A 12,296-nucleotide genomic window follows, 5' to 3' on the forward strand; every position below is an offset into this window, starting at 1 on the left:
CAGACCAGAGCTGTTGCTATTTGGCCATCTTGTCAGATCTCAAAAGGTCTTTTTTATTTACCCACATATTTACCACTTGTGTTTTCTGGTTTGTGTGTGTGTGTGGGGTGTGTGTGTGTGTGTGTGTGTAGATTTAGCTTTCCTTTAGGTATTAATTTTCTTATACCTGAAGGACTTCCTATTTCTTGAAGTGCGCATTTCCCAGTAGTGAATTATTTCAGCTTTTTTGTGTCTGAAAAAGTCACAAAAGTTCACCTATACTTTTGAAAGGTATTTCACAGTTATAGAGTGCTAGGTTGGCAGCATTTTTTCTTTCAATATTTTAAAAATATTTCTTCACAAGCAGCAGCTTCTCCGCTCCTTCTGGAATCTCTCCTTGGTTCAGCCCGCCTGCTTCCACTCCTGCCGCCACCATGTCCATCAGGGTGACCCAGAAGTCCTACAGGGTGTCCACCACTGGCCCCGGGGCCTTCAGCAGCCGCTCCTTCACGAGTGGGCCCAGTGCCCGCTCGAGCTCCTCGAGCTTCTCCCGCGTGAGCAGCGCTGGCTTCCGCGGTGGCCTGGGTGCAGGCTATGCGGGGGCCAGCGGCATAGGCCCGGGAGGCATCACCGCCGTCACCATCAACCAGAGCCTGCTGAACCCCATTAAGCTGGACATGGACCCCAACATCCAGGCCGTGCGTACCCAGGAGAAGGAGCAGATCAAGACCCTCAACAACAAGTTTGCTTCCTTCATCGACAAGGTGCGGTTCCTGGAGCAGCAGAACAAGATGCTGGAGACCAAGTGGAGCCTCCTGCAGCAGCAGAAAACGGCTCGGAGCAACATGGACAACATGTTTGAGAGCTACATCAACAACCTGAGGCGGCAGCTGGAGACTCTGGGCCAGGAGAAGCTGAAGCTGGAGGCGGAGCTTGGCAACATGCAGGGGCTGGTGGAGGACTTCAAGAACAAGTATGAGGAAGAGATCAATAAGCGTACAGAGATGGAGAATGAATTTGTCCTCATCAAGAAGGATGTGGATGAAGCTTACATGAACAAGGTAGAGCTGGAGTCTCGCCTGGAAGGACTGACTGACGAGATCAACTTCCTCAGGCAGCTGTATGAAGAGGAGATCCGGGAGCTGCAGTCCCAGATCTCCGACACCTCTGTGGTGCTGTCCATGGACAACAGCCGCTCCTTGGACATGGACAGCATCATCGCTGAGGTCAAGGCGCAGTACGAGGAGATCGCCAACCGCAGCCGGGCTGAGGCGGAGAGCGTATACCAGATCAAGTATGAGGAGCTGCAGAAGCTGGCTGGGAAGCACGGGGATGACCTGCGGCGTACGAAGACTGAGATCTCCGAGATGAACCGGAACATCAGCCGGCTCCAGGCCGAGATTGAGGGCCTCAAAGGCCAGAGGGCTTCCCTGGAGGCCGCCATTATAGATGCTGAGCATCGCGGGGAGCAGGCACTCAAGGATGCTCGTGCCAAGCAGCAGCAGCTGGAGGAAGCCCTGCAGAAGGCCAAGCAGGACATGGCACGGCAGCTGCGTGACTACCAGGAGCTGATGAACGTCAAACTGGCCCTGGACATCGAGATCGCCACCTACCGCAAGCTACTGGAGGGCGAGGAGAGCCGGCTGGAGTCTGGGATGCAGAACATGAGTATCCACACGAAGACCACCAGCGGCTATGCAGGTGGTCTGAGCTCTGCCTATGGGGGCCTCACAAGCCCCGGCCTCAGCTACGGCCTGGGCTCCAGCTTTGGCTCTGGCGCGGGCTCCACCTTCAGCCGCACCAGCTCCACCAAGGCCGTGGTTGTGAAGAAGATTGAGACCCGCGATGGGAGGCTGGTGTCTGAGTCCTCTGACGTCCTGCCCAAGTGAACAGCTGCAACAGCCCCTCCCAGCCTGCCCCTCCTGAGGCTGCCCCAGAGCCCGGGAGGGAGGTTGCTGTACAGGGGAGCACAGGGAATGGGAGACCCATCCGACGCTCAGCCCTAGCCCTCAGCCCACCCGCGGGGAGTTTACTGCCTGGGGACCCCCCTTGCCCATGCCTCCAGCTGCAAAACAATTCAATTGGCTTTTTTTTTTTTTTTTTTTTTTTTTTGGTCCAAAATAAAATCTCAGCTAGCTCAGAAAAAAAAAATATATATATATATATTTCTTCACTGTCTGTTGGATTTATTTGATGAGAAATCTGCTGTTATTCTTCTATTTAATATAATTACTGACTAGGTAGGATTTACATCTGCCATTTTGCTATTTGTTTTCTATATGTCTTTTATTTCTATTACCTCTTACTTTTATGTTAATTATATTATTTTCTGTTGTACCTGTGTTGGAAATATCTAAGACCACCTCTAGGACTTATAATACACAGAAGTCATTATATTCATGGTTATAGCTTATTACAGCAAAAAGATGCAAAGCAATATCAGCACATGGAAAAGGCACATATGGCACAGTCTGGAGGAAACCAGGCAGGTGCAAGCTTCTAGGAGCCCTTTTCCAGTGGAATTGTACAGGATTCACTTAAGTCCTCTATTTACAATTTGTAAAAACACGTGTGAAGTTTGGCCTACCTGAGAGCTCATTTGAGCCTAAGATTCAAGTTTATTTTAGTGGGGTTTGGGCACATCAGCACATGGTACCTGCATGGTTGATTGCAGTTAGCAAAGCAGACCACCAGAAGGAAAGCACATGTTCCCCCATAAGTCACATTGTTTCACAGACTATGTTTTTTTTAAAAATTTTTTATTTGAATATCTTTTGGTGTACAAGTCATTGTTGGTTACACAGATGAATATAGTGGTGAAGTCTGAGATTTTAGTACACCCATCACTCGAGTAGTGTACATTGTATTGAACATGTAGTTTTATTTTTATCCCCTTCCACCCTTCCCATTCTGAGTCTCCAAAATCTATTATTCCATATGTATATGTCTTTGCATACCCATAGCTTAGCTCCCACTTATAAGTTAGAACATATTGTTTTTGGTTTTCTATTCCTGAGTTATCCCACCTCAGCCCTTGGAGTAGCATGTGCCTCACACCTTGCTAATTTTTGTTTGTTAGTTTTTTGTTTTTTTGTTTTTTTTTTGTTTTGTTTTTATTGCATTTTATCTAATTTTTTTTTTTGAATTTTAATAGAGATGGGTCTCACTATGTTATCTAGCTAGTCTTGAATGCCTGGGCTCAAGTGATCCTTCCACCTTGGCCTTTAAAAGTCCTGGGATTAGAGACGTGAGCCACCATACCTAGCCTACAACATTTTCTTGATCCACTCATTCATTGGTAGATGGGCACTTAGGTTTGTTCCATAGTTTTGCAACTGTGAATTGTGCTACAATAAACATATGCATGCAAGTGTATTTTTGATATGATGACTTCTTTCTTTTTTGGGGGCGGGGTAGATATCCAGTAGTGGGATTGCTTCATTGAATGGTAGATCTAATTTTAGTTCTTCAAGAAATCTCCATACTATTTTCCATAGAGATTTTACTAATTTACATTGTCAACAGCAGTGTTTAAGCATTCCCTCATCACAATATTGACATCAACATCTATTATTTTTTCCTTTTAATAATGGCCATTCTTGTAGGAGTAAGCTGGTATCACATTGTGGTTTTAATTTGCATTTTCCTGATGATTAGTGATGTTGAACATGTCTATTCATGTCATTTGCCTACTTTTTGATGGGATTATTTGTTTTTTTCCTTGCTGATTTGTTTGAGTTCCTTATATAGTCTGGATATTGGACCTTTGTTGGATGCATAGTTTGCAAATAGTTTCTCCCATTCTGTGGATTGTGTGTTTTTTCCGATTATTTCTTTTGCTATGCGGTAACTTTTTAGTTTAATTGGATTCCATTTATTCATTTTTCTTTTTGTTGCATTTGCTGTTGAGGTCATATTAATAAATTATTTGCCTGTGCCAATATGCAGAAGAGTTTTTCTTAGGTTTTCTTCTAAAATTTTAACGTTTTCAGGTCTTAGAGTTAAGTATCTGATCCATCTTGAGTTGATTTTTTTTTCCCATTTATTTATTTTATTGCATTTAAGTTTTGGGGTACATGTGAAGAACATGCAAAATTGTTGCATAGGTACACACGTGGCAGTGTGATTTGCTGCATTCCTCCCCATCACCTACATCTGGCATCTCTCCCCCTGCTATCTCTCCCCAGCTTCCCACCCCCCACGGTCCCTCTCCCATGTCCCCCCAACTGACCCAGTGTGTAGTGCTCCCCTCCCTGTGTCCATGTGTTCTCATTGTTCAACACCTGCCTATGAGTGAGAACATGCCTTGTTTGATCTTCTGCTCTTCTGTCAGTTTGCTGAGAATGATGGTTTCCAGGTTCATCCATGTCCCTACAAAGGACCCAAACTCATCGTTTTTGATGGCTGCATAGTATTCCATGGTGTATATGTGCCGCATTTTCTTTATCCAGTCTATCGTCGATGGGCATTTGGGTTGGTTCCATGTCTTTGCTATTGTAAACAGTGCTGCAATGAACATTCGTGCGCACGTGTCCTTATAGTAGAACAATTTGTAATCCTTTGGATATATACCCAGTAATGGGACTGCTGGGTCAAATGGAATTTCTATTTCTAGGTCCTTGAGGAATTGCCACACTGTCTTCCACAATGGATGAACTAATTTACACCCGCACCAACAGTGTAAAAGTGTTCCTATTTCTCCACATCCTCTCCAGCATCTGTTGTCTCCAGATATTTTAATGATCGCCATTCTAACTGGCGTGAGATGGTATCTCAATGTAGTTTTGATTTGCATTTCTCTGATGACCAGTGATGATGAGCATTTTTTCATATGTTTGTTGGCCTCACATATGTCTTCTTTTGTAAAGTGTCTGTTCATATCCTTTGCCCACGTTTGAATGGACTTGTTAGTTTTTTTCTTGTAAATCTGTTTTAGTTCTTTGTAAATTCTGGATATCAGCCCTTTGTCAGATGGGTAAACTGCAAACATTTTTTCCCAATCTGTTGGTTGCTGGTTCACTCTAATGATTGTTTCTTTTGCTGTGCAGAAGCAGTGGAGTTTGATTAGGTCCCATTTGTCTATTTTGGCTTTTGATGTCAATGCTTTTGGTGTTTTGGTCATGAAGTCCTTGCCTACTCCTACGTCCTGAATGGCTTTGCCTAGATTTTCTTCTAGGGTTTTTATGGTGTTAGGTCTTATGTTTAAGTCTTTAATCCGTCTGGAGTTAATTTTAGTGTAAGGTGTCAGGAAGGGGTCCAGTTTCTGCTTTCTGCACATGGCTAACCAGCTTTCCCAACACCATTTATTGAACAGGGAATCCTTTCCCCATTGCTTGTTTTTGTCTGGTTTGTCAAAGATCAGATGGTTGTAGATATGTTGTGTTGCCTTCGAGGCATCTGTTCTGTTCCATTGGTCTATATCTCAGTTTTGGTGCCAGTACCATGTTGTTTTGATTACCGTAGCCTTGTAGTATAGTTTGAAATCTGGTAGTTTGATGTCTTGCACTTTGTTCATTTTGCTTAGAATTGACTTGGCGATGCGGGCTCTCTTTTGGTTCCATATGAAGTTTAAGGTGGTTTTTTCCAGTTCTGTGAAGAAGGTCATTGGTAGCTTGATGGGGATAGCATTGAATCTGTAAATTACTTTGGGCAGTATGGCCATTTTCACGATATTGATTCTTCCTAACCATGATCATGGAATGTTTCTCCATCTATTTGTGTCCTCTCTTATTTCGTTGAGCAGTGGCTTGTAGTTCTCCTTGAAGAGGTCCTTTACATTCCTTGTTAGTTGTATTCCTAGGTATTTTATTCTCTTTGTGGAAATTGTGAATGGAAGTTTGTTCTTGATTTGGCTCTCTTTAAGTCTGTTATTGGTGTATAGGAATGCTTGTGATTTTTGCACATTGATTTTGTATCCTGAGACTTTGCTGAACTTGCTTATCAGTTTCAGGAGGTTTGGGGCTGAGACAATGGGGTCTTCTAGATATACAATCATGTCATCTGCAAATACAGACAATTTGACTTCCTCCTTTCCTATTTGAATGCCCTTTATTTCTTTTTCTTGCCTGATTGCTCTGGGTAGAACTTCTAATACTATATTGAATAGCAGTGGTGAGAGCGGGCATCCTTGTCTGGTGCCACATTTCAAGGGGAATGCTTCCAGTTTTTGCCCATTCACTATGATATTGGCTGTGGGTTTGTCATAAATAGCTTTTACTATTTTGAGATATGTTCCATCAATACCTAGCTTATTGAGGGTTTTTAGCATAAAGGGCTGTTGAATTTTGGCAAAGGCCTTCTCTGCATCAATTGAGATAATCATGTTTTTTGTCTTTGGTTCTGTTTATGTGGTGAATTACGTTTATAGACTTGCATATGTTGAACCAGCCTTGCATCCCTGGGATGAAGTCTACTTTATCATGGTGAATAAGCTTTTTGATGTGCTGTTGTAATCAGCTTGCCAGTATTTTATTGAAGATTTTTGCGTCTATGTTCATCATGGATATTGGCCTGAAGATGTCTTTTCTTATTGAGTCTCTGCCGGGTTTTGGAATCAGGATGATGTTTGTCTCATAAAATGATTTGGGAAGAATTCCCTCTTTTTGGGTTATTTGGAATAGTTTCAGAAGGAATGGAACCAGCTGCTCTTTGTATGTCTGGTAGAATTCAGCTGTGAACTCATCTGGACCTGGGTTTTTTTTGGGTGGTAGGCTCTTAATTGCTGCCTCAACTTCAGACATTGTTATTGGTGTATTCAGGGTTTTGACTTTTTTCTGGTGTAGGCTTGGGAGGAGGCAAGTGTCCAGGAATTTATCCATTTCTTCCAGGTTTATTAGTTTATGTGCATAGTGTTGTTTGTAATAATCTCTGATGATGGTTTGAATTTCTGTGGAATCTGTGGTGATATCCCCTTTATCGTTTTTTATTGCATCAATTTGGTTATTCTCTCTTTTCTTTTTTATTAATCTGGATAGTCGTCTGTCTATTTTGTTAATCTTTTCGAAAAACCAGCTCCTGGATTTATTGATTTTTTGAAGGGTTTTTTTTGTGTCTCTATCTCCTTCAGTTCTGCTCTGATCTTACCTATTTCTTGCCTTCTGCTAGGTTTTTAGTTTTTTTGATCTTGCTCATCTAGCTCTTTCAGTTTTGACGATAGGGTGTCAATTTTTGATCTCTCCTTGCTTCTCATGTGGGCACTTATTGCTATATATTTTCCTCTAGAGACTGCTCTCAATGTGTCCCAGAGATTCGGGTATGTTGTGTCTTCATTCTCCTTGGTTTCGAAGAACATCTTTATTTCTGTCTTCATTTCATTGTTTATCCAGTCAACATTCAAGAGCAAGTTGTTCAGTTTCCATGAAACTGTGCGGTTCTGGGTTAGTTTTTGAATTCTGAGTTCTAACTTGATTGCACTGTGGTCTGAGAGACTGTTTGTTATGATTTCCGTTCTTTTGCATTTGCTGAGGAGTGATTTACTCCCAATTATGTGGTTAATTTTAGAGTAGGTGTGATGTGGTGCTGAGAAGAATGTATATTCTGTGGGTTTGTGGTGGAGAATTCTGTAAATGTCTATTAGGTTTGCTTGTTCCAGGTCTAAGTTCAAGTCCTGGATATCCTTGTTAATTTTCTGTCTGGTTGATCTGTCTAATATTGACAATGGGGTGTTAAAGTCTGCCACTATTATTGTGTGGGAGTCTAAGTCTTTTTCAAAGTCATTAAGAACTTGCCTTATGTATCTGGGTGCTCCTGTATTAGGCGTGTATATATTTAGGATCGTTAGCTCTTCTTGTTGCATTGATCCTTTTACCATTATGTAATGTCCTTCTTTGTCTCTTTTGATCTTTGTGGCTTTAAAGTCTATTTTATCTGAGACGAGAATTGCAACTCCTACTTTTTTTTGCTCTCCATTTGCTTGGTAAATCTTCCTCCATCCCTTTATTTTGAGCCTTTGTGTATCCTTGCATGTGAGATGGGTTTCCTGGATACAGCACACCGATGGGTTTTGGCTTTTTATCCAATTTTCCAGTCTGTGTCTTTTGATTGGGGCATTTAGTCCATTTACATTTAGGGTTAATATTGTTATGTGTGAATTTGATACTGACATTTTGGTGCTAGCTGGGTGTTTCGCCCTTTAGTTGAGCTGGTACTTGTTGTTCCTTTATATGTGTAGAGCCTTTTTCAGGAGCTCTTGTAGAGCTGGCCTGGTGGTGACGAAATCTCTGAGTACTTGCATGTTCCCAAAGTGTTTTATTTTTCCTTCACTTATGAAGCTTAGTTTGGCTGGATAGGAGATTCTGGGTTGAAAGTTCTTTTCTTTAAGGATGTTGAATATTGGCCCCCACTGTCTTCTGGCTTGTAGGGCTCCTGCTGAGAGATCTTCTGTGAGTCTGATGGGCTTCCCTTTGTGGGTAACCCGACCTTTCTCTCTAGCTGCCCTTAGTATTTTCTCCTTCATTTCAACCATGGTGATTCTGACGATTATGTGCCTTGGGGTTGCTCTTCTTGATGAATATCTTTGTGGTGTTCTCTGTATTTCCTGGGCTTGAATGTTGGCCTGCTTTGCTAGGTTGGGGAAGTTTTCCTGGATAATATCCTGAAGAGTATTTTCCAGCTTGGATTCATTCTCTTTGTCGCATTCAGGTACGCCTATCAAATGTAGATTAGGTCTTTTCACATAGTCCCACATTTCTTGGAGACTTTGTTCATTCCTTTTTACCCTTTTTTCTCTATTCTTGCCTAATCTTTTTATTTCATTGTGTTTATCATCGACATCTGATATTCTTCCTTCTGCTTTGTCAGTTCGGCTGTTGAAACTTGTACATGCTTCGTGAAGTTCTCGTGTTGTGTTTTTCAGCTACATCAATTCACTTATATTCCTCTCTATGTTGTCCATTCTCGTTAGCATTTCGTCAAATCTTTTTTCAAGGTTCTTAGTTTCTTTGCATTGGGTTAGAACATGTTCTTTTAGCTCACTGTAGTTTCTTATTACCCACCTTCTGAAGTCTGATTCTGTCATTTCATCACACTCCTTCTCCATCCAGCCTCGTTCCCTTGCTGCTGAGGAGTTGTGATCCCTTGTAGGAAGAGAGGTGTTCTGGTTTCGAGTGTTTTCATCCTTTTCGCGCTGGTTTCTTCCCGTCTTTGTGGATTTATCCACCTGTTGTCTTTGTAGTTGCTGACTTTCAGATTGGGTCTCTGGGTGAACTTCCAGTTTGTGGATGATGAAGTTATTCCTGTTTCTTAGTTTTCCTTCTAACAGTCTGGCCCCTCTGCTGTAGGAGTGCTGAGGTCCATTCCAGGCCCTGCTTGCCTGGGGATCACCTGCAGCAGCTGCAGAACAGTAAGGGTTGCTACCCGTTTCTTCTTCTCCTTTCTTTGTCCCAGAATGATACCCGCCAAATGTCAGTGTGTTCTCTCCTTTATGAGGTGACTCTTTGGAGATACAGGGGTCAGGGAGCTGCTTGCGGAGACAGTCTGTCCTTTATTGGAGCTCAAGTGCTGAGCTGTGAGCTCTGTTGTTCATTCGCAGTTGCTGGGCAGGTACGTTTAAGTCTGCTGTAGCAGAGCTCATAAACTCCTTTTTTTTTCCCCCCAGGTGCTCTGTCCGAGGGAGTTTGGTTTTATTTATGAACTTCCGTTGTGCTGCTGCCTTTTCTTTCAGGGCTGCCCTGCCCAGGAAAGAGGCAGCCTAGTCACTGTCTGCCTGCAGAGGCTTTGTTGAGCTGCTGTTGGCTCCGCCCAGCTGCCACGTGATCTTCCCTGCAGTCCTGTTTATAGGGCGTAGTTAGAAATGCCTCGGCAATGGTGGCCCACCTCTGTAATGGCAGGTTGCCTTGGCAATGGCGGGTTTCCTCGGCAACAGCAGACTTCCTCAGCGATGGCGGACTACCTCTGTAGTGGTGGAGTGTCTATGTAATGGCGGGTGCTCCTCCCCCACAGAGCTGGGCCATCCTGGATTCAGCTGTGCTTGCTGTGAAATTCTCAACCCAGAGGGTTTTCAATTGCTGTTTTTTTTTTTTTTGGTGGGGGTGGGTCCAGCTGAGCCTGATCACCTGACTCCCCTCCCTGACTTAGAGTCTGTTTTTTTTTTTTTTTTAGTTGAATGGTCCACTCTTTCCCAGGTGCTCCAGTCGCCTGTTGAAAAGGTGCCAGGATCTGTGTGATTTCCCATGTGGTGACTCACTGCACCAGCTGAAACAGCAGTGCTTAGATTCGTGGCGTTGTTTTTGCCCAGGAATCTCCTGGCCTGGCTCCCTCTTTCAGTTCCTTTTTAAATCAGATGAATGGGAGATCTGCCTTCCCAGGTATCCAATCGCCAGCTAAAAGGGCACCCGGACCAGTGTATCTTGTATGGAAAACTGCCGTGCCAGGGTGCCGTCAAGGTAGCCCCACCAGCCAAAACAGCCACTCTGGCCAAAACAGCCGTGCTAGTGACCCACGGGGCTCCTCTGCCTGGGAATCTCCTGGTCTGTGGGCAATAAAAATCCATCTGGAAATGCAGCGTCCACTCACCATCTGTGCTTTCACTGGGAGCTGCAATCCTGAGTGTTCCTAGTTGGCCATCTTGGGTCTGCCCCTCTGTTTTTTTTTTTTTTTTGCTTTTTGAGACTGATTCTCGCTCTGTCACTCAGTCTGGAGTACAGTGGTGCAATTTTGGCTCACTGCAACCTCCACCTTCCTGGTTCTAGTGATTCTCCTGCCCCAGCCTCCTGAGTAGCTGGGATTACAGTGATGCATCACCACATTTGGCTAATTTTTGTAATTTTAGGGGAGACAGAGTTTCAATATGTTGGCTAGCCTGGTCTCAAACTCCTGAGGAAGGTGATCTACCTGCCTCAGCCTCCCCAAGTGTTAGTATTACTGGTGTGAGCCACCATGCCTGGCCCAATCTCTGTCTTTTGATTGGAGAGTTTAGTCCATTTACATTCAATGTTATTATTGATAAGTATGGATTTTCTCCTGCCATTTTATTATTTATTTTCTGGTTATTTTGTGGTTTTCTTTTCTTTTTTCTTTCCTGTCATTCCATTTAGTGAAGGTGATCCTCTGGTGATATGATTTATTTTCTTCCTTTTAATTTTTTATTGTATCTTTTGTGTTTTTTTGGTTTGTTTGTTTGAAGTCATTAGGAGGCTTGGAAATACCATCTTACAAGGGATTATTTTAAGCTGATAACAATTTAACACTGTGCATAAATGAAGAAGCAAAAAGAAATCTAATAAAATCTCTACACCTTAACGTTGTCCTCCTCATTTTTAAGTTTTTCTTGTTTCTTTTTATATTTTACTTTACTGCATATGTCTTGAAAAGTTGTTGTAGGTATTATTTTTGATTACTTCATAATTTAGTCTTACTACTTAGGATTATAATTTACACATGACAGTTACAGTGTTATAATATTTTGTGTTTTTTGTGTATGTGTACTTACTATTACCAGTGAGTTTTGCATCTTCAGGTAACTACTTATTGCTCATAAATGTTCTCCTTTTTCTTATTAAAGTACTTCCTTCAGCATTTTTTATAGGACACTTTCGGAGATAATGAAATCTCTTTGCCTAGAATGTACTTAGAATTATGAAAAAATAAAATAGAATAATTAAAATAAATAAAAATAAATATAAAAAGAAATCCCTAAGCTTTTCTTTGTCTGGGAAACTCTTTTTATCTCTGTCATGTTTTAAGGATTTTCACCAGATGTATTGTTCTTGGGTAAAAGCTTTTTTATTCTTTAGCTTTTTAAATATGTCATGCCACTCTCTTCTGGCCTGTAAGGTTTCCACTGAAAGGTCCTCTGCTCCTTTGTATGTTGTTTTTTTCTTTTCTCATGCTGCTTTTAGTATCCTTTCTTTATTTCTGATCTTTGGGAGTTTGATTAGTAAATGTCTTGAGGTAGTCTCCCTTGAGTTAAATATGTTTGGTCTTCTATAACCTCCTTATACTTGGATATTAATATACTTCTCTGGGTTGGGAAAGTTCTCATTTATTATTTCTTTAAATAAACTTTCAACTCCCTGCCACATCCTCTTTAAGGCCAAATAACTTTTAGATTTGCCCTTGTTAGACTATTTTCTACATCCTATAGGTGTGCTTCATTGTTTCTTATCCTTTTTTTAAAATTTTTCATTTCTCACTGTTTTTTCTTTTTCTTTTTTTTTCTTTTTCTTCTCCTTCTCCTTCTCCTTCTTCTTCCTCTTCCTTTTCCTCTTCCTCTTCTTCTTCTTCCTTCTTCATTCTTCCTTCTTCTTCTTCTCTTCTCCTTCTTCTTCTTTCTTCTTCTTCTTCTTCTTCTTCTTCTTCTTCTTCTTCTTCTTCTTCTT

General features: G+C 42.0%; 1 protein-coding gene across 1 annotated transcript; it reads left to right on the forward strand.

Moving 5' to 3' along the window:
• The first annotated feature begins 344 nt into the window (after window positions 1-344).
• On the forward strand, window positions 345-2,070 carry LOC116532241 (keratin, type II cytoskeletal 8). Its single transcript, XM_032251318.1, has one exon. It carries the CDS (start codon window positions 414-416, stop codon window positions 1,866-1,868), a length of 1,455 nt encoding a protein of 484 aa, XP_032107209.1. The 5' UTR covers window positions 345-413; the 3' UTR covers window positions 1,869-2,070.
• The last annotated feature ends 10,226 nt before the right edge of the window (window positions 2,071-12,296 follow it).

Source organism: Sapajus apella, unplaced genomic scaffold (assembly GCF_009761245.1).
Source record: "Sapajus apella isolate SASKATOON/1434 unplaced genomic scaffold, GSC_monkey_1.0 scaffold75, whole genome shotgun sequence".
NCBI classification, from domain to species: domain Eukaryota; kingdom Metazoa; phylum Chordata; class Mammalia; order Primates; family Cebidae; genus Sapajus; species Sapajus apella.

What these genes read in the sequence shown, in the direction of transcription:
- LOC116532241 (XM_032251318.1), top strand. Translation starts at nt 414, where the DNA reads ATGTCCATCAGGGTGACCCAGAAGTCCTACAGGGTGTCCACCACTGGC.